This window comes from Hypomesus transpacificus, chromosome 9, assembly GCF_021917145.1.
Source record: "Hypomesus transpacificus isolate Combined female chromosome 9, fHypTra1, whole genome shotgun sequence".
Classification (NCBI taxonomy): Eukaryota; Metazoa; Chordata; class Actinopteri; order Osmeriformes; family Osmeridae; genus Hypomesus; species Hypomesus transpacificus.
In genome coordinates, this window is record NC_061068.1 from 2,665,050 (window position 1) to 2,686,933 (window position 21,884).

A 21,884-nucleotide genomic window follows, 5' to 3' on the forward strand; every position below is an offset into this window, starting at 1 on the left:
CACTCCAGTTCAAAATCTTATTTCCCTGACCCCTAACCCCAACCCTTAATCTAATTCTAACCACAACACCCCCCAAAACCCCCTAGAAATAGCATTGAAGTTGTGGGACCCAAGAAGAGGGCCCCAAAAGGTACATTCTTTTTTAGTTGACCAAACAAGACCACACACACACTCACTCTCTCTCCCTCAGCAGCATTGCACAACAGCCACACCAGACAGCCTGCCGTCTTCTAGAAGAGGAACACAAACCAGATCTCACTACGTAAGGACAATGTCTACTTGCTCCACACAGACCGTAGCTCTGTGATACATGCGAGTGTGGATCCCTTCCAGACTGAGATTCGTATCACGGTTTGGAAGTTGTTTTTCCTCATCTGCTACTTACATTTACATTTAGTCATTTAGCAGACGCTCTTATCCAGAGCGACTTACATTAAGTACAGGGACATTCCCCCCGAGGCAAGTAGGGTGAAGTGCCTTGCCCAAGGACACAGCGTCATTTGGCACGGCGGGGTATCGATCCGGCAACCTTCTGATTACTAGCCCGACTCCCTCACCGCTCAGCCATCTGACTCCCATTATCGTGTCAAGCTTTATGAAACACTCTAGCTCTTCTCCCCTGTTTTAATGTGAAGAGGCTGAGGCAGAGAGGCTGAGGCAGAGAGGCTGAGGCAGAGAGGCTGCCGTAGAGGATGCAGGGAAGGACAGAAACAGAGTTTCCCAGGAGGAGAGAAGAGAGTGAACTTTCCAGTTTCAGGTTACAGATATTTTTGGAGGGTTAGGATTAGAGATCTGTGGAAGGTAAGACATATAGAGTAAGTACCGAAGAGTTGTCAACCTTGATCTCTGGTGTTGCTGGATTATTTTTCTATAAGTGACTGCATCCCTGATAACTCTACTATTATCATAATACCCAACAATACTTTCTCAAAAGCTCATTATCACCAAACTTTTCTAAAATGTTTATGTATGGCAGATTGCCAGCAACAGAAATTTTAGGATTGTTTGAGTTTGTTCTTGAGTGTGTGTGTGTGTGAGAGAGTGGGAGTGTTTGTGTCAGAGTGTGTGTGTGAGTGTGTGTAGGATTGAGAGAGATGATACATAAATAACATGAACATGTGAGAAAATGAATAAATGCCAAAAACGACAAAACCAGAGAATTGCAGTACTATAGTGTGCTCATAACTCCAAATAAGAACATTATACTTCAACACAGACAGGAACTAATAAATATATACCTCAGTAGATCTCAAATCAACAACACCAGACAATATAACCATAGTAACCAGGCAATGTATGACCTAGATCTTAGATGACCTTCGTTTATCAAGCTCCCCTGGTCATATCCCTGAAGGATGTTTGGTTCGACGCTACCCTCCAGGGGCCAGAGAACTGGAGCTCTGCCTAGAATATGATGCCCCTCCCTGAAGACAGAATCCACAACCTCCCTGCCACGGCTCTAGTGGTTTGACAAGGGCATCTCCAGATTGGCAGCCACTTGCCCTACAGTGTAGTAAGTGAACCGAGGGACTGCATCTAACATGCATCGCTTTCAGAAAATGGAATACGTCAGTAGACATGCAAATAGACACGGGAACAGCGTCCCCCTTTCAGAGCGCTGACTATCCCAGGGAAGCCCTCAGCTACAATGGTCTCATGTTTGTGAATGAAGAAACTGAATAGGCTTCAACAGTCTCAGAGAGGGAGAGAGAAAGAGGGAGGACCCATTGATGCTTTATGTCTGATTGTTGCCTCTAGAAAAGAAAATCTTCGAATTCAACATGCTATATTATGAATACATTTTCAGGATGTTTATAATAAATAATTTTCCCACATCATCTCTGTGTACGATTGCTATCTCCTTTCTACCCGTCACCTTATATAGAGTAATTAATTCAACTGGTTCTGAGGGCGCGTTGAACAGGCGGTTACAGAACAAGGTGACAGACAGCAATCCTCAAATGAAACGGCACGAGTAAAAATCTTTCAACGATTGCTTTCTGTCATCAAAGCAATGTGAACATGTATCGATAATAAGTCAACGTGATTTATTGGAAACCATTGTCAATATGTCCGCATTGCCTTCCATCGGTGAACGACACTATTGTAATAGTGTTATTACACGAAAGAACCGAGCAAATATATTCTGACCCTGGAATGATATTACTCGTTTCAGAATTGTGCACAGCTGTACATTGCATTAGCATTCTTACCTGAATCGAGGTGAATCTTTAATACATTCCTCAAAATCCACCGTCATTTTTGCGTTTATTGTATGTTTTTTCTTGTACTATTCCTTCAATCTGTAAATTACATTGCGCGGCGCTTCTGTCGCGTGAAATATAGATACAGTGTCACCTATTCCCTGTCGCGCAGCAGCTTCTTGCCCCGGTAACGTTGACACTGTGTCACCGTATTCAGTCTCTCACTGCATATTCAGTCTCTCACTGCATGTCAAATGACCGGTCAAACGAGCACTGCCGCCGCTGGAGAACGAATAGGGGGCGTGGTTGCACTGGTGAGACAACACACCCCTCTGCCAATCCTCATGACGACATCATAGAGGGACGAACTTCTTTGACGGATAAAGGACCAGGAAGCGTAAAACACACTTAACATCCGTGTTCTTCCCTAAATGCTTCACGTTTCTGTTGACATAATATTTTTCATAACATTCGTCGTAAATTATTTGATAAATAACCTTTTTATGTAATTGGTAGGCTATTTCATGATTTGTAATGTGTTGAACGCGATCAGACCCTCAAAGGCCACACAAGGGCACATGCTCAGGGCTCTCAAGTTTGATAAAAATGTTATCTTGAGATTACCATACCTGTCAACGTTTGGGTACTAAAATCCGGGAGACTGGGGTGATCGATGTTTCTGATAGGGGCCATTTCGAGAGCTCTCAACTCGGCAGAAAACTTCCCTCAGTAGTCTATGACTGCGGCTCAGCGGGACAAGTTATAGCCTACCTTACTTCTCAGCGTGATAAATATCATTGACTGTCTCTGTCAGTCTCTCTATCACTGACTGACATCTGACTGTCTCACTCTTTTTCTATAGCAATGAATGCATTTCATGTTTTCAACTATGTCATGTCACGCACATCATTAGACTGCTGTGAAAGTTCATATCGGAAAGGCTAGGCTGGGTTACAGGAAGACTGAGATCTATAAATGAAACTTAAGTAATGATGAACACAGGTAGCACACGCTATCTTATCTTTTTTCAATACATTGGAACTAAATACTGGTAAGAAGAACATTGTCATAACTGTGCAATGTAAATATATCTTCAGTGTATATATTTATATATATGTCTATACGTATGTAGTTCTCAGTCACCATGATGTCTTGTACTGTGTACCCAGCGGAGTGGTTAGGTCACCTGCACACTATCAGATGTTCGGGGTCCAGAACCATCTGGAGGTAAGTCAGCCGGGAGGCGAGGCAGCAGGTATCCGAGGCAGCCAGGTGTTGATGCACTAACACCAGCACCAACACCAGCTGACCCTTTTAACCAGCCTACTGATGTATGATCTTATGTGTAGAGGCCTCATCAGGAGAAAGAGACAGGGCCTCATCAGAAGAGAGAGAGGCAGGGCCTCATCAGGAGAGAGAGGCAGGGCCTCTTCAGGAGAGAGAGAGAGGCAGGGCCTCATCAGGAGAGAGAGACAGGGCCTCATCAGGAGAGAGAGGCAGGGCCTCATCAGGAGAGAGAGGCAGGGCCTCATCAGGAGAGAGAGAGGCAGGGCCTCATCAGGAGAGAGAGGCAGGGCCTCATCAGGAGAGAGAGGCAGGGCCTCATCAGGAGAGAGACAGGGCCTCATCAGGAGAGAGACAGGGCCTCATCAGGAGAGAGAGACAGGGCCTCATCAGGAGAGAGAGACAGGGCCTCATCAGGAGAGAGAGGCAGGGCCTCATCAGGAGAGAGAGACAGGGCCTCATCAGGAGAGAGAGACAGGGCCTCATCAGGAGAGAGAGGCAGGGCCTCATCAGGAGAGAGAGACAGGGCCTCATCAGGAGAGAGAGACAGGGCCTCATCAGGAGAGAGACAGGGCCTCATCAGGAGAGAGAGGCAGGGCCTCATCAGGAGAGAGAGAGGCAGGGCCTCATCAGGAGAGAGAGAAAGGCAGGGCCTCATCAGAAGAAAGAGGCAGGGCCTCATCAGGAGAGAGAGAGGCAGGGCCTCATCAGGAGAGAGAGAGGCAGGGCCTCATCAGGAGAGAGAGAGGCAGGGCCTCATCAGGAGAGAGAGGCAGGGCCTCATCAGGAGAGAGAGGCAGGGCCTCATCAGGAGAGAGAGGCAGGGCCTCATCAGGAGAGAGAGAGGCAGGGCCTCATCAAGAGAGAGACAGGGCCTCATCAGGAGAGAGAGGCAGGGCCTCATCAGGAGAGAGAGAGAGGCAGGGCCATCAAGAGAGCATGATAAATGTATTATTGTTTAAATATTTTATATTTATTGATTGAGCAAACGTTAGCCGAGATTTAAAAAATACGTCAACAAATCACTTCTAGAATACACTGTTTTACCACCAATCAAGTAGTCTTGTCCAGTAATAAAAACACTGCAAACGTGTCACTATTGAGAAAATGGCAGACATAGAAAGATTGTTCCTTTCATGCAGCATTGATAGCATGTGCATGTCTAGACTTGAAAATGAGGTCAAGTCCAGGAAACAGACTCCACTCAGGTTGTTAGAACGTTTGGGTGTTGTCTCTTCCAAACCATGTGATTTATCTTCAGGAGGAACTCGTTTGGTGTGATCCTGGTGTTATCTGTGCTTCTCTGATCTCATGACTGTAAATATCGTACGCCAGATAGCCTCATACTGCTCCTGTGACATCATCACAGCACAGGAGCTGAGATTAGATAGTGGAAGATAAATCCTCGTTATTTTGCATCTGCTCTAATGTTATGATTGAGCTTACAACATGTCTGAGATCAACCCTTGTGTTATCTAATGTGTGTATTTAATCTATGGATTTAAGAAGTGACTGATTCTTTTTTTTCACAAATTTGCTCATAGACAGTTTATAGGGACCACATTGATCTGTAGATCTCTCTCTATCCCTCCCTCTGTTTCCCTCTCCCTCTCCTCCTCTTCAGGACGCAGTGAGGAAGCTTCGCCCTCTCAGCGACGTGTCGTTGACCATCTCCAGCCGGACAGACACCGGCGTCCACGCCCTCTCTAACTCCGCCCACTTTGACCTACAACGCAGAAACAACAAGCCCCCATTCTCAGAGGATGTCCTAGTCGACGCCCTCAACTTTCACCTGAGGCAGGAGCCAATCAGGTATGGGCTTTGTTGTTAAGTGAGCAGGGCCATAAAGATGTCGTGGCAGTTGACTGAAGGATCTGTGACTATATGACATTGAGTTTGACGTATGTACCGTATTTTTCAGAAATAAAGCTGCGGTTTATACCCTGATTTCGAACATTCCACTCCATTCACACTGCATTTGGAGTCTGCTTGGTGTGTGTGTGTGTGTGTGTGTGTGAGTGAGTGTATGAGTGAGAAAGAGCGAGAGAGAAAAAGGGGTTGGGGAACATTTTGGATAGTGGTGGAATCCTGCTTTCACACACCGGGCCTGGGATAGGGACTATTAGCAACTGCTGAGGGAGATCACCTGTGTGTGTCAAGTGAACTCACAATACCTCAGTCAAGACAGCTAAGAGAGAAATAAAAAGGACAAAAAGGACTTTACACTAGCATTAAATATGAGCTATTATATCAATTATGTTGATATATATATAGGTTGGGCTGTTCTGCCTCATGTCCCTGTTGTGGGTCATGTTTTCTGAACAGGGTTAGATGTTCTCAGAAAATTTCACAGTGTAGGAAGGGCTGTCTAATCACATCCTGCTTGACGGTTGATGCAAGGCCTGACTCTGCGAGGTGTCACACTCAATCTCCTCCCCGGGAAACCTAACTTACTTTCGCTATAGTCTACTGAGTACTGTATGCTGGCAATATGTACTGCACTCAAATATACCACACACACATCACATACGTGTGTGTGTGTGCGTACCTATTCTATTAATATTTAGAACAGACACACTACAGGTCAGGAAGTCTTCAGTCTCTTAGGAAGCCATGGGTGTTTTCTTCAAACCTGTTATGCCCTTTGTTTCACTCACTCTACGACCACCTCCGAGGTCAGGGCAGGTTGCTGTGGTTGGAGCCACAGGCTTTTCAACTAAACAAGAAAAGAGTCGTTCCAGAAAGCTGTGTCAGAATCTCTCTCTAAAACATTTCTCAGGTGTTTTTTGGGGGCCGCTAGATATTCATGTGTGTGTTTCTGTATGTATTTGTCAGGGTCAACTGTGCCTACCGTGTGCCTGAAGGGTTCCATGCACGTTTCCGCGCCACGTCACGAACATACGTGTACCGGCTGGCTGCCGGTGTGACCCGGCCCTCCCAGCTGCCCCTGGCCGACCTCAGGCTGTGCTGGGGCCTATGCAACACGTGAGTTACCTTGGCAACCAACGGCCCCTTCCCTAGCTGGGTCACAGTATGGTGTCTTTCTACACAACCATGAGGAGATCCTTCCATCCATCCTCTAACTGAGTTGTAGTCACCCACCCATGAGAGCTCACCCCCCTACACACTCTCACTCTCTCTCTCTCCTGATGAGGCCCTGCCTCTCTCGCTCTCTCGCTCTCTCGCTCTCTCTCTCCTGATGAGGCCCTGCCTCTCTCTCTCTCTCTCTTCTGATGAGGCCCTTCCCCTTTATCTCTCTCTTTCTCTCCTGATTGTGTGTGTTTGTTTAAGGGAGCTGAACGTGGGGGCCATGCGTGAGGCTGCTTCCCTGCTGGTGGGGACCCATAACTTCAGCAGCTTCAGAGCATTGAACTCTGAGACACCTTTCAAGGACCCTGTGAAGACCCTGGACCTGGTTCTCCTGGAGCCGGGAGAGGCGTTCGCTCACAGACATTTCCACAGGTAACACACCTCCACGGGTAACACACCTCCACGGGTAACACACCTCCACGGGTAACACACCTCCACGGGTAACACACCTCCACAGGTAACACACCTCCACGGGTAACACACCTCCACAGGTAACACACCTCCACAGGTAACACACCTCCACAGGTAACACACCTCCACGGGTAACACACCTCCACAGGTAACACACCTCCACAGGTAACACACCTCCACAGGTAACACACCTCCACAGATAACACAGCTCCACAGGTAACACACCTCCACAGGTAACACACCTCCACGGGTAACACACCTCCACAGGTAACACACCTCCACAGGTAACACAGCTCCACAGGTTACACAGCTCCACAGGTTACACACCTCCACAGGTAACACACCTTCACAGGTAACACACCTCCACAGGTAACACACCTCCATAGGTAACACACCTCCATAGGTAACACACCTCCACAGATATCACACCTCCACAGGTAACACACCTCCACAGGTAGCACACCTCCACAGGTAACACACCTCCACAGGTAGCACACCTCCACAGGTAACACACCTCCACAGGTAACACACCTCCACAGGTAAGGTTGCCGGCTTGATTCCCCGCCGTGCCACATGACGTTGTGTCCTTGGGCAAGGCACTTCACCCTACTTGCCTCGGGGGGAATGTCCCTGTACTTACTGTAAGTCGCTCTGGATAAGAGCGTCTGCTAAACGACTACAATTTAAATGTAAATAACACCACAGGAAGTCTCTATTCTCATAAGACCATTGACCCTCTCGTGGGGACATTTTGGAGAGTACTGTTTGTTTACAGAACACAACATAAATGAGTAGGAATGTAGACTGATACTTATAATAAAGTTAATATGCATGCAGGCTTTCAATCTGTTAGCCAGACTTGATTCTGTGCACTTCAGGGGGGGAAGAAAAGAAAATGTTTAAATATACCATGCAAGGTTTTTAGAACTGGCTTAAACACCCTTTTACAGTAATTGTACATCACCTTGTTTGTGTGTGTGTGTGTGTGCGTGCCAGCGGGGTGGCAGATATAATCCAGAATGCTGCAGGAGTTCAAAGTGGAGGCGCACGATGTTGACAGGATTAAAGGGCCGCGGGGGGGTTCCCGTGCCAAATGGCACTTTCATGATCATTTATTATTACACCTTTTTATTTATTATTAAGCATAAGAATATGGTCAAATCCCAAACAGACATACGGTCATGTGAAAACTCCATTAGTCCATGTTAAAGGGGATTGTCACACATAACTTACATTCTCTTTAGCTGCTATTCCCTTTAACCTCAAATCAGTTTGTGATTTGTTTGTCACAGTAAAACAGATTGAGGATGAAAAAACGAATGTGTACCGCATACATTTTCAAACGGCCTCTCAATTAAAAATATTCCATCTAAACCAAACACGACTAGCATCCAAATGTCAGTTAACTGACTGTTTCAGCTGTAGGTTGGTGCAGTCGAAGTCTGCATGCATATTTCACGAGGGACACTATCATAAGGGAATAACATGAAGGGAAATCTACCTGTGAATTATTAAAACATCAAAATTGAACTACTTTTTATATTGCGCTAGCAGAAGGATCATAGTGTTAGATGAGATGGAGTTGTGTCAAAGCCTTCCGCAGGGAAACTAGAATTAGCTCCATGTCATTGTTGACGGTTCACTACGTTCCACGATGGAGCTTGGGGAGCTGGAAACATCTGTCGTAGAAGATCTACACCTGTAATGCTGCTCCTACACCTGTAATGCTGCTCCTACACCTGTAATGCTGCTCCTACACCTGTAATGCTGCTCCTACACCTGTAATGCTGCTCCTACACCTGTAATGCTGCTCCTACACCTGTAATGCTGCTCCTACACCTGTAATGCTGCTCCTACACCTGTAATGCTGCTCCTACACCTGTAATGCTGCTCCTACACCTGTAATGCTGCTCCTACACCTGTAATGCTGCTCCTACACCTGTAATGCTGCTCCTACACCTGTAATGCTGCTCCTACACCTCCTAAAACAGATTAGATTAAAGCAGAGTACAGTAGAGTTTAGTAGTCCTCCTAAAACAGAGTAGTTTAAAGTAGATTACAGTAGAGTTTAGTAGAGTCCTAAAACAGTAGATTAAAGCAGAGCAGAGTACAGTAGAGTCCTCAAGTATTCATCAATGATGCAAAATATGCAAATATTTTTTCACCCTCTCAAAACTGTTCAGGTTTTAGGAACGAGGTCAACAGTCACTGATCTGTTAGTGTGGGGTTGAAAGGGAAGAATGATGCCTTCCTAAGAGGTGTGTGTGTATATATATATAGAGTATATATATTGATTTTCTTCACCATATCTTCCACTTTTTTTGACTTTCTGGTTGTGTCCTTTCAGAGAGATCCGGTTCTGGGAGCTTACTTTCAAGAGTAGATCCTTTCTCTACAAACAGGTGTGTCTCAAGTGGCTTTCCTTCATTTTCACAAGATGCCAAAAGGCCTTCCTATTCACAAACAAGTTTACAGTAGATGTTTAGCACCTCCTGCTGGCGAATATGGAACACTGCCTGGTAAACATTAATGACTGATCTGTTGTGTTTGTACTTTTGCAAGCTCCCTAACCTGACCTTATTGCCTCGCCTGTTTGCTGTTGTCCTGCAGGTGCGCAGGATGACTGGGGCTCTGGTGGCGGTCGGCCAGGGAAAGCTCTCCATCTCTCAGCTAGAGAAACTACTGGAGGCCCAGGACTCCCTGGCCTACCCACAGAACCTGACAGCACCCCCCCAGGGCCTGTTTCTGACCCAGGTGGAGTACCAGCAACAAGGTGAGATGCTGCAGCTGAGCTCCAGGGTTCTGAACGCCCCGGCAGCTCACTAGATAGGTATGTGTGCCATGTAGGCTGAGGCCTTACCGCACGGCCTGGGGTCACGCTGAGGCCTTCCCGCGTGGCCTGCCTGGGGTCCAGCTGAGGCCTTACCGCACAGCCTGCCTGGGGTCCAGCTGAGGCCTTACCGCACGGCCTGCCTGGGGTCCAGCTGAGGCCTTACCGCACGGCCTGCTTGGGGTCCAGCTGAGGCCTTACCGCACGGCCTGGGGTCCAGCTGAGGCCTTACCGCACGGCCTGGGGTCCAGCTGAGGCTTTAACGCACGGCCTGCCTGGGGTCCAGCTGAGGCCTTACCGCACGGCCTGGGGTCCAGCTGAGGCCTTACCGCACGGCCTGGGGTCCAGCTGAGGCCTTACCGCACGGCCTGGGGTCCAGCTGAGGCCTTACCGCACGGCCTCTCCTTTCCTGTCAATTTATTTTGTTTTGGGTTAGGAAATTATCTAAATAAAGGCATATAAAGCAGGAAATATTGCTAAAAAGACAACCTCAAAAGACAGGGAGGGATGCATATGACTGTAGCTCAGAATGTGTTGCATGATGATGGAAGATTGTGTTCCTGTTTCAGATCTGCGTCCCTGCTCCAGCCCTGTTGGCTGACATCAGGACAGAGTTCACCTACTTCAGATCCCTAGGCCCATTCATGGCCGTCGTGATGTCATTTATTCTTTCAAAATATACAAAATATTTGTGTTTATGTAACAATATGCCAATATTAATGTATGTATATCGAGCCATTATAAACGTACTGAATCTCAATGAAGATCCACAAAGTTTATTTCAACACATCATTCAGTGATACATGACTGTCCATAAATGCAGCTCAGGTATGGAACATGACAACAACTTAGAACAGATTGTCGTCATGCTACATAACACCATAGTCCTCACAACTTGTGATATAAGATCTGATATCTAATAATTCCTACATCAGCTTGAATATTAAACCTAAGACTATTTACAATTAAAAACTATTTCTTTAGAATTAAGTAAATTTAGTTCAAGTACACAAAGACAGTTCTATATGGAGCTTATGGGACCATAGACTTTGCTGCTTGGTGTTCAATGGAAAAAGTGTTATGTAAGGACCAACAAAGTGCACTCAAAACTGTACATCCAAACATCCTGGTCAAACTGCATTCAAGCCTCTTGGCTTTAACAAAGACCCAGCACAATATATAGATACATGTTACTCAACATGAAACATGATACTCTCGCTCATGATTACAAATTTGGCAGCATTTTCTCATTCAATAGAAAACGTGCATACACGTCTTTCTCGCAACACAACATTCCAGAAAACAGTCAATAGAACAAACTCCAACTGCATTTTCAATGACAGTTGGAGGAAAATGAGGTTTGTAGGATACAGTTCTGGTTTATCAATAATTGCCCTTTATGTTTGACAGCAATCAAATTAGAAGTCATGAACTTTGAAAATCAGCTTCAGTAACAATAGCTGTTTTAAGATTTACCCGTGAAGAAGATGATAAACTACTTATTTGCGATCAACAGGTGCCGTGCCTAGCGTCAGGAATGTTACCGCACTTTAAGCAGTGATGCAAAAACATTCGGCCAAACGAAAAAAAGTCTAGATGTGACAAGTCCAGGCAATCCTGTCAAAGAATCCATACACACATTCATTCTGGCATAGCCACTGTCCTTGAGTCAAATCTGCATTTGGCTTTAAAGAGAAAACAGTACATCATGTTTTCCTAAACCTGCCCAAATTTCAAGTGTCTCAGAATATGCACTTCAGGAAAGAATTTGGTTTGGAGTTGAATTGAGCACCTCAAAATGATGTTTCAAGTGACTTTTTCCCCGTGGTCAAAACCACAGCCTGCTCACTAACGAAGTTGATGAAGTGCGTAATTTGAAATTCCGACCCAAAAAATTGTGAAAGGACTGAGAGTATTAAAATGAGACCACTGGCTAGTTTTTACCGTCAGATATGAATATGAAATAAAACAGAAGCAGTAACATAATGACCAAGTTTAAGTGTAGCTGCTAAAACATAGAGATGGTCCATGGTTGGAATTCCCAAACGCTCAAGCCTTTGATCAAATGTTAAATATATGATATATGATAGGCTACTTATCACTGAATTTGTCTATATATCCTCAAAATGTATTTTGCTATCAAAGTATTCGCATTTGGACTAAAATCCCTGACTTTGAAAAAGAATTTAGCCTCATTCCCATTCCGCTGTGTGAGCTGCACACTAAAACAGTGCTACAAGTTTGCATAGAGCCTAAAACCCAACCATAACCTTGTCAAAGTAACCGGACGAAAAAAAAAAAAAAAAATTCTCTGAACAATTATATTTCACTCTTTGTAATTCCATTAGAGGCATATCATTTTTTTGTTTAGAATTACATTTGTTTACATGTAAACATGTTTGTTTACAACAGTAACTCAATGTTGCTTGAGGCAAATATTTAAGGAATGCTCTTTTTAAGAGATAAAATGGTGTGTAGTGTTTTAAGCAAAGTGTTGTTTTCAGTACCACCACAGACATGAGCAGACCAGGAGGTGCTTCACTGTTAACCACTGTCCTTCAGGCACACACAACAGGACTAAAGAGCACATATTTTATTAAGAAGCACAAAGAGTGAAAGACACGTTTCAGAGATTAAAACAATCAAACAAGGAGGTACAGGAGGACATGTCCATATGTGTGTGTGTGGCATCGGTCGTCTCCCAGTAATAAAAGAGTAAAACACTATCCAGTCTGGGGGGGAACCTAAAAGTTGTGGTCGCAGAATTCCACTTTAGCTCGCAATTTTCTCAATTTCATCCAGATCGTCTGTGTCCAGTTTCTCAATCTTCTTGTCTGTGGAAAGCGTGGAAATGGAGAGTCAGAGCTTCTGAAAACACTTCCAGTGAATCTAGGCAGCTGCCTGGGAAGATTCTGTTTCCCAACCAACACACAGTAGTCCCCTTTCTACCAACTACATTTCACTAAAGTTGCACTCTTGTAAACACTAATACGCTTCACACAGGAACGAACACAGAGTTCTCCTAGCAGCAACTAGCTTAAGTTTCTACTAGACTAGCTGTAACATTATTTTAAAATTAAATAATAATAATAATCAGTTGGCCATTACATCAAACATTAGGCCTACATTGGGAATATTAATTTGAACTAAAATATAGCTAACTTAAAGGTATGTCATATTAGCAAAAGGTAACTTCACGTCTTGATGGCAACCAATATATCTAAAGGTTTGACAGTAATATGACATTCTGACATCTGTGGTCGTACATACTGTAATAAACAGGACCAATGATGAAGGGGTACCCTGACTATTGATTGGAAGGGCTAGCTGTCTTTAACCGGCCTGTGCGCACTCTGCCCCTCCACTCAATGCTCGTTACTAGGGCTGGGGGGGGAAATAGATTCGCGATTCAGTGTTCTAGCTATTCATATCGATTCACATCTTCAAAAATCTCGAGTTTACTAAACTGCAAGAAAAACTATACATTAAGGTTTTGATTAGGGGTGGAATGGTACACTGAACTCACGGTTCGGTACAATGGAGGGAAAAGCAAAACAAACCAGGTTCCTCTAGGAGTGAATACGGGTGCATTGAAGATGACGTAAATTCCGATTGCTTCAGTGATTTTTTGGGCCCTGTTTGTAAGTGTATCTAAAGGCTGGTTAAGCACTGTAGGGAGGAGAAGTTGGACAGTTTTTTTTGTCTCTTTCCAGTGATTGGCACACCTGGGTGATGGCGTCAGATATTTTTGGTCATTTAGCACACGCTCTTATCCAGATGTGTTACATGTGTTAGCATGTTAGATGTATTTCCACTCACATACCCCACAACTGCTGAACAACGCCGACACACAGTGCTTGTCTTATCCACCACTCTCTCGCCTGTACTACTGGAACTGAATGGGAAACCTACGTTTTTCCCAAACTTGCGATCTTAAAGAGGCCGGTCGGTCCTCCATCTCTCGTGGGTCGCCACCACTCGCCATACTCGTCCTTAGTGCTGCTAGCCTACCTCTGACTAACGACGGCCCAATCAGAGCTTCAGAGCTTAAGCGGGGCAAAAGGTTAGGTGTCCCTAAAGAACACGAGTATCTAACAGTAGGTCCACATTACATTAATTAAATTGCACGCAACTTTATTTTTATATCGTGTATTCTCTGTGTAATTTCATGCACCGAACCGTGACGCCCGTACCGTTTCGGTTCAATATGAATACATGTACCGTTCCACCCCTAGTTTTGATGCATTGGGATTTTTTTCTTCAACACTTAACTGCCTATCACAGTCAAATAGAAACAAGTAACACTAAACAGCAAACTGGAATCAAATGTAAGCATATATTGAATCGAAATTTGATTACGAATTGAAAAAATCAGTTTTTTTATCGAATCGTGACCCCAAGAATCGAATTGTGAGGTACCAAAAGATTCCCACTCCTACTCGTTACTGTAGTTTCATGGGAGTGGCTTTGAAGGGAGGAGGTGGGATATTTCGGTTTGAATCATGTCAAACAGAAGCAAAAATAGCTAGCTTCCCGCAACTTGCCTACCCCCTGCCTTTAACGTACGCTGAAAAATGCATGTAGAGGAAACACTGAACACAGTACAAATAAATGAGTAGTAATTAAAAGCTATTTGCATTTGCTCTTCACAATGTATGCTTCATGTTTTGGCTACCCGCAATGTTTTTGAAGCCATATCGTTGTTTATGATCAGTGACCTATGCACTTTTGTAAAGCTCTCTCTTGGAAGTTGCTTTGGATAAAACCGGCTAAATGAATAAATGTAAATGTCTAGAAGGCTCATGGTTGTCTGGTTAATTTGGTTAGGGGTGTGTGGAGGCTGTGTGTGGAGGCTGTGTGTGGTCAGGGGTGTGTGGAGGCTGTGTGTGGTCAGGGGTGTGTGGAGGCTGTGTGTGGTCAGGGGTGTGTGGAGGCTGTGTGTGGTCAGGGGTGTGTGGAGGCTGTGTGTGGTTAGGGGTGTGTGGAGGCTGTGTGTGGTGGCTGTGTGTGGTTAGGGGTGTGTGGAGGCTGTGTGTGGTTAGGGGTGTGTGTGGAGGCTGTGTGTGGTTAGGGGTGTGTGGAGGCTGTGTGTGGTTAGGGGTGTGTGGAGGCTGTGTGTGGTTAGGGGTGTGTGGAGGCTGTGTGTGGTTAGGGGTGTGTGGAGGCTGTGTGTGGTTAGGGGTGTGTGGAGGCTGTGTGTGGTTAGGGATGTGTGTGGTTAGGGGTGTGCGGAGGCTGTGTGTGGTTAGGGGTGTGTGGAGGCTGTGTGTGGTTAGGGGTGTGCGGAGGGCTTACTGAAGTGATCCTGGATCCGGTTAAGAATGTTCATACTGAACTTGCTGTCCACCATGTTGATGGCCAGCCCCCTTTTCCCAAAGCGGCCCGTACGTCCAATCCGGTGCAGGTATGTTTCGTTGTCTGGGTTACCATCCCGGTCCACCGGCAGGTCAAAGTTGATTACCACAGAGACCTGCTCCACATCGATACCTGGAAGTCAGGTTCAGGGTTAGCCTTGGTAAACAGGTAAAGCCTTGTTTCTATTGCAGCCATTTGTGCTCAGCCATGTTTAGTATCTATCTAATCTGTTCTGTTGTCAAATACTAAGAGGGGAAAAATGCTCTGTTGTGGTTAACCAATCAGATTTGTCACTTTAAACTGCCACTGTGAACAAGACTTATCATCTTGTAGTTCCACAAAACTGTCCAACTCAACCCATTACACAAGCTGGACATGTAATGGTTTGGTACGTGTACATAATTTAGAACATACTAGTTTACTGAGCATTATTATTAGCATTTCTATAATAACCTGTATTTGAGGTCATAGGATTACATGAGGTGCCAGCAGGCAGTTTTTCAGAGCAGAGCACCAGGATGTGTCCAGGAGCAGGCAGTACCTCTGGCACAGACGTTGGTGGTCACCAGCACCTTCTCCTTGCCGTCGCGGAAGCGGTCGATGACGGCGGCCCTCTGCTCCACCTGCATCTCTCCACTAAGCAGCGCCACCTGGTGGCCCTCCCTGGACAGCTCCCCAGCCAGCCAGCCGGCAGTCTTCCTGGTCTAAGACAGGAATGGACAGGTTCACACAAACTCTGGACAACTTTCAGAAGCTTTTTTTTCAGCAAACTGAGTAACACAATAGCTGGAAAATCACAACCACCCAGAACCACCCGTAATTCAGGCTGACTTGCATCCAATCAAGAAATGAACAGGTGAAGACAAACAAACCTGACAACACAGAACAATACCCCTGCCCTCCCTACCACGCACGCAATCTCACACACTCACATGACAGAAGATCATAGCCTGAGCGATAGTGATGGCTCCGTAGATGTTGCAGAGGGCTACAAACTTCTCCTCCTTGCTGTTGCAGAGGACGTAGTACTGCTTGATGGTGTCCAGGGTCTCCTCCTCGCGCTTCAGCTTGATGATGTTGGGGTCGGGGACGATCCGCTGGGCAAAGTTCCACACCGTCTCCTCGAAAGTGGCAGAGAACAGCAGCATCTGGCAGACCTTGGGCAGCATCCTGGAGAACCACACGTCACACCCATCGGGGACGGCTCATGCATCAACTGCACACCTTTTAACTTTTATTATTCTATCTTCTGATCAGTGAAAGGAAACTCGGCTTGATATACAGGGTCAGTGTGTCAACAACAAATGGTTTGTTCTTGTTGACATGATGTATGAGAGACGTAAGATACATTAAGCACGTTAGGTTGTGTGGGCTGAGACATTAAGCATGTTAGGTTGTGTGGGCAGAGACATTAAGCACGTTAGGTTGTGTGGGCAGAGACATTAAGCATGTTAGGTTGTGTGGGCAGAGACATTAAGCATGTTAGGTTGTGTGGGCTGGTGCTCACCTCTGGATGCGGATGCTCTGGTCCTGGTGACCCTGTGTGGCGATCATCACATCAGCCTCGTCCAGAACAAACACCTTGATCTTCTTGGGGTCGATGAACTTGAACTTGAGGCACCAGTCCAGCATCGTGCCGGGGGTTCCTATGACGACCTGCTCCTGCAGCTTGACTCCTCTCTGTACTGGACGAGGACAAGGATGGACTGACATTCTCTCCATGCCAATTCTCTCCCGTCACCATTGTTATGACGATCATAGCTAGTTACACATGGCTGCTACTGTTCACACACAGCAAATCCTCCACTACACCAACATACTGAACATCCTCAAAAGAAGTTACAATGCATAAATAATAAAAGTGCTGTTACGTTTGTTGCCTCTGATAGCGTAGACCAGCTGAACCTCAGGGTAGAACTTCCCCATCTGCTCGATGACCTTGCCAGTCTGCAGGGCCAGCTCATAGGTGGGTGACACACACAGGCACTGAGGAGAGAGACACACACTGAGGAGAGAGACACACACACTGAGGAGAGAGACACACACTGAGGAGAGAGTTACACACACTGAGGAGAGAGTTACACACACTGAGGAGAGAGACACACACACACTGAGGAGAGAGTTACACACACTGAGGAGAGAGTTACACACACTGAGGAGAGACACACACACTGAGAAGAGAGTCACACACTGAGGAGAGAGTTACACACACTGAGGAGAGAGTCACACACTGAGGAGAGAGTCACACACTGAGGAGAGAGTCACACACTGAGGAGAGAGTCACACACACTGAGGAGAGTTACACACACTGAGGAGAGAGTCACACACTGAGGAGAGAGTTACACACACTGAGGAGAGAGACACACACACTGAGGAGAGAGACACACACACTGAGGAGGGAGACACACACACTGAGGAGAGAGACACACACACTGAGGAGAGAGTTACACACACTGAGGAGAGAAACACACACTGAGGAGAGAGACACACACACTGAGGAGAGAGACACACACACTGAGGAGAGACACACACACTGAGGAGAGACACACACACTGAGGAGAGAGACACACACACTGAGAAGAGAGTCACACACACTGAGGAGAGAGTTACACACACTGAGGAGAGAGTCACACACTGAGGAGAGAGTCACACACACTGAGGAGAGTCACACACTGAGGAGAGAGTCACACACACTGAGGAGAGTTACACACACTGAGGAGAGAGACACACACACTGAGGAGAGAGACACACACACTGAGGAGAGAGACACACACACTGAGGAGAGAGACACACACACACTGAGGAGAGAGTTACACACACTGAGGAGAGAGACACACACACTGAGAAGAGAGTCACACACTGAGGAGAGAGACACACACACTGAGGAGAGAGTTACACACACTGAGGAGAGAGACACACACACTGAGAAGAGAGACACACACACTGAGGAGAGAGACACACACACTGAGGAGAGAGTTACACACACTGAGGAGAGAGTTACACACACTGAGGAGAGAGACACACACACTGAGGAGAGAGACACACACACTGAGGAGAGTTACACACACTGAGGAGAGAGTTACATACACTGAGGAGAGAGTCACACACACTAAGGAGAGAGTTACACACTGAGGAGAGAGTCACACACTGAGGAGAGAGTCACACACACTGAGGAGAGAGTCACACACACACACACACTGAGGAGAGAGTTACACACTGAGGAGAGAGTCACACACACTGAGGAGAGAGTTAAACACACTAAGGAGAGAGTCACACACACTGAGGAGAGAGTCACACACACTGAGGAGAGAGTTACAGACACTGAGGAGAGAGTTACACACACTGAGGAGAGAGTTACACACACAGGCACTGGGGAGAGTTACAGTCAGGGGTAAGGCTCACCTGGGGCCACTTGTTGTTGGGGTCAACATGACTGAGCATGGCCAGGACGAAGGCAGCTGTCTTGCCCGTGCCAGACTGGGATTGGGCAATCAGGTTCTGAGGTCTGTAACACAATAGGAGACCATGTCATGACAAAGGGGGCAGGGGGGGAATAGAAAGTGAGAGAGATGGAGAAAGAGAAAGAAATAGAGAAGGAGAGAAGCAGAAAAAAAGAGCTCCAGAAGTGGATGAGCATTGTATCTCCTGCAAGCATGTGGCATTATGTCCTCACGGTTCAGCGAGCATCATGGGTAAAGCGTTCTCCTGGATCTTGGAGGGCCTGTTGAAACCCATGGCATACACACCTTTCAGCAACTGAGGTTTGCTGTTGAGGAAGAAGATCAATAAGAGAAGAACAAGAAGAAGAATAACCAGCTAAAGGAAGAGGATTGTCAACGATTCAAAATAATCTTTGTATCAACAGGTGGACATTGTTGCAGGGCAACTCACAGTCTCAGTTCCTCAAATGACTTGACAGAGTAGAGAGGAGAATTAGGATCCCTCTGCAGCACTTCCACCTGATTGGTTGTGTTGACCAGATTACTGCGTATCAACTTATTCAACAACGACTGTGCTGCCTTGTCATCTGAAAATAGAGAAACAAGTGTCATTTTGATGGTACATTATTACAGATTTGTTATACTAAGTAATTACTTCCTGACATCAGCTTTAATGAATCACAAAATTTGGAGAAACCTCCAGAACTCTCAGGAATAACCTTTATCATCCTCCTCCGTCTTGTCTCCTTCGGCTCTGTCTGGCTTCGCAGCGCTGCTTGCTTCCGTTGAGGTCTCTGTTGTTGAGGTGCCTTTAGAACAATGTTACCCATTGACAATTATTGAGGGACTTGTTGGCTAGTTGTAAATGATTTAACTATTTGTACTAGCTGTGAATTATATTATTGTTGCTTGCTTTCCTCCAGGTACACTAGCGCGTTTGATGATCATGTTGATTCATTTTATTTTGTTTAACTGCATGTTCCTCTGGTTCTACCCATTTACATTTACATTTAGCAGACGCTCTTATCCAGAGCGACTTACAGTAAGTACAGGGACATTCCCCCCGGGGCAAGTAGGGTGAAGTGCCTTGCCCAAGGACACAACGTCAATTGGCACGGCCAGGAATCGAACCAACAACCTTCTGATTAACAGTCTGACTCCCTAACCGCTCAGTAATCTGATCCCTGCTTGGATACCCATTGGCACTTTCACAATGTATGTTTCATGTTTTGGCTACCCGCAATGTTTGGGGCTGTCTCGCTGTTTATGATCATTGACCTATGCACCTTTTGTAAAGCTCTCTTGGAAGTTGCTTTGGATAAAAGTCTGCTAAATGAAAACAATGTACTGTTACCCATCAACTCAGGCTACGGCTAGTTCAGGGTAAGTTCCTCATTTACTTTTGGAATATAATATATCATGTGATTTACTCTCACCATTTTCTTCTGGCTTGTCGTTGATTTGAAGGGTTCCAATCTGCAAAAGAAGTACAGAGGCTGTTAACTAATCTCCTCAAAAAAGGTTTGGAAACGTTATTTTAGATGATTATTCCTCCCCTTCAGTAATACCAATTGGTATTGTTATGTATATGGTTGGAATGCCTGATTAGTCAACTTTACAACGAGGTACAACTTGTAAAGATTGTGCATTCATGGAATGAGCAACACAGCTAACCGTGTGGGTAGTGGCCCAAACAAATTGCCCAAATCCTCTGCAATATAGTTGGTATTCACTCTGGTTTTAAGCTTCAAGTGGGATCAGCTTGGGCGTGCTGTATGTGCCATAGTGACCAACGCAAACATGTTGAATGACTTGTGACAATTCCTGTTTTAGGAATGGGATGCCATCCCACAGCGGTGTGTGACCAGGCTGGTGACCAGCATGAGGAGGAGGGGCCAAGCTGGTGTGGCTGTGTATGGACCTTCCACACGCTACTGACATCCCTAACAGTGTAAAATGAACAAAGTGTAAAAATGGCCAACATGGGTTGTTTTTTCCTTATTACTGTGGGAGAGTGCAATTATCCAATCCACCAAGTAACTTAAAACGAAAGTGAACACCAACAGAAAAATATTGCAGAGGATTTTGGCACATTTTTTAGGGCCGCTACCCGCACGGTTAGCTGTGTTGCTCATTCCATGAATGCTCGATCAATACAAGTTGTACCTCGTTGTAAAGGTGACTAATCAGGCTTCCCAATGATGTAAAATACAATACAATACCAATTGGTATTACTGAAGGGGAGGAATAATCGACCGAAATAACGTTTCCAAACTTTTTTTGAGGGGTTTAGATTTGAGGCGACGTCCGATGTCATGATTGATGGGACTCGCTGTAATGTCCACATGTTGTGATTGCATGCAACCTAGTAGGGCTGGACACGAGTCTTGTGTCAGCGTGCTGGCTTTAAAGCGATGTATAAAACATTTAAGTTAGAGGTTATAACTAACACAGACGGCCTGGGTTAATTGGAATACATTGGGTCAAGCCAAAAAATACTCTTAAGCCAGCAAACTCACGTTAGTTAACGACACTGATTAAAGTTAGTTGGATAGCATGCCTATTAGCTAGCGCAGCCACTGCTGCGTCAGCAAGCTAACCTAGTTTGCTATAAGAGCAAATAAATGACAGAGACAAACACTTCAGGTAGCTATAATACGTTGAATAACAACCTAAATAAATTGCAAGTGGCCACACAACGGGCCCATGGTCAGACACATTTCACAAAGACAAGTTCGGCTTGTACGACTTACTGATTCCGCCGCGGCTTCCTGCTCGTCCACCGCCAGGGCCCAAGAGTCTGTAGCCATGATGCCAGCTGTTCTCCGTGTGCCAATGCTTCAATTTCTCCACCAAAACTGCTTTCGCTTCGGTGCAACCAGATAACCTCGCTAGGAAGCCTAGCTATAAGTTTCGAAAGTCTGTGAAAGAAACGAATTTGTACAATGGCGTGACGAATTCAGCTCCGAGTGCCCCAGTACCACCGGCCAGCCTTCCGGGTGGAGAGACGATACAACATAAGATGTGTTCCCCCTGAAAAGCGCTTCATCCTTTCTCACGACAATTATTTAAAAAAAAGTCTGTTTACGGTTTATTTTAGAATCCAATAGTTTGTAGCAAATGTTTTATGCATTTAGATGTATATCAATATATTTCTATTTTATATTTGGGTATTTTAGGACATACTTCTTAGCAGTGAGAATACCTGACTCGGTCTGTAGATGTCGCCCAAAACGTCAAACCTGAAGAACTCTTTCAAGAACTATTTCA

At 45.6% G+C, this 21,884-nt stretch overlaps 3 protein-coding genes across 12 annotated transcripts in view; 1 reads left to right on the forward strand and 2 right to left on the reverse strand.

Annotated features, from left to right (window-relative positions):
• The window catches only part of LOC124470977 (ubiquitin-conjugating enzyme E2 J2), a 123,979-nt gene extending 121,520 nt beyond the window's left edge, over positions 1 to 2,459 (reverse strand). For 4 of the 7 annotated variants that reach the window (XM_047025238.1, XM_047025240.1, XM_047025239.1 and 1 more), the window contains exon 1: positions 2,214 to 2,455. In XM_047025238.1, the coding sequence (XP_046881194.1) occupies positions 2,214 to 2,260 (47 nt within the window). In that variant the 5' untranslated portion in view covers positions 2,261 to 2,455. Of the gene's footprint in view, positions 1 to 2,213 lie in introns of all 7 variants that reach the window. The other 3 variants (XM_047025244.1, XM_047025242.1, XM_047025241.1) reach the window with 1 other exon arrangement.
• Positions 2,460 to 2,560: 101 nt separating this feature from the next.
• Positions 2,561 to 10,779, forward strand: pusl1 (pseudouridine synthase like 1). Of its 4 annotated transcripts, XM_047025251.1 has the most exons (8): positions 2,562 to 3,255; positions 3,374 to 3,431; positions 5,113 to 5,300; positions 6,324 to 6,473; positions 6,780 to 6,950; positions 9,337 to 9,391; positions 9,600 to 9,762; positions 10,389 to 10,779. In XM_047025251.1, the coding sequence occupies exons 1-8, from the start codon at positions 3,194 to 3,196 to the stop codon at positions 10,418 to 10,420; spliced, it is 879 nt and encodes a 292-aa protein (XP_046881207.1). In that variant the 5' UTR covers positions 2,562 to 3,193; the 3' UTR covers positions 10,421 to 10,779. The 4 variants fall into 4 exon arrangements, with proteins under 4 accessions (XP_046881206.1, XP_046881207.1, XP_046881210.1 ...); XM_047025250.1 differs by lacking the exon at positions 10,389 to 10,779 and having other exon boundaries at positions 2,561 to 3,255; positions 9,600 to 10,180; XM_047025254.1 differs by lacking the exons at positions 2,562 to 3,255; positions 3,374 to 3,431; positions 10,389 to 10,779 and adding an exon at positions 4,711 to 4,805 and having other exon boundaries at positions 9,600 to 10,180.
• A 1,618-nt stretch (positions 10,780 to 12,397) lies between these two features.
• On the reverse strand, positions 12,398 to 21,618 carry ddx19b (DEAD-box helicase 19b). The gene is made up of 12 exons (XM_047025249.1): positions 21,368 to 21,618; positions 20,051 to 20,090; positions 19,334 to 19,423; positions 19,066 to 19,201; positions 18,848 to 18,940; positions 18,577 to 18,679; positions 17,046 to 17,160; positions 16,682 to 16,859; positions 16,107 to 16,344; positions 15,716 to 15,878; positions 15,115 to 15,306; positions 12,398 to 12,653 (listed from the first exon to the last, which is right to left on the reverse strand). The coding sequence occupies exons 1-12, from the start codon at positions 21,422 to 21,424 to the stop codon at positions 12,592 to 12,594; spliced, it is 1,467 nt and encodes a 488-aa protein (XP_046881205.1). The 5' UTR covers positions 21,425 to 21,618; the 3' UTR covers positions 12,398 to 12,591.
• Positions 21,619 to 21,884: the final 266 nt, after the last annotated feature.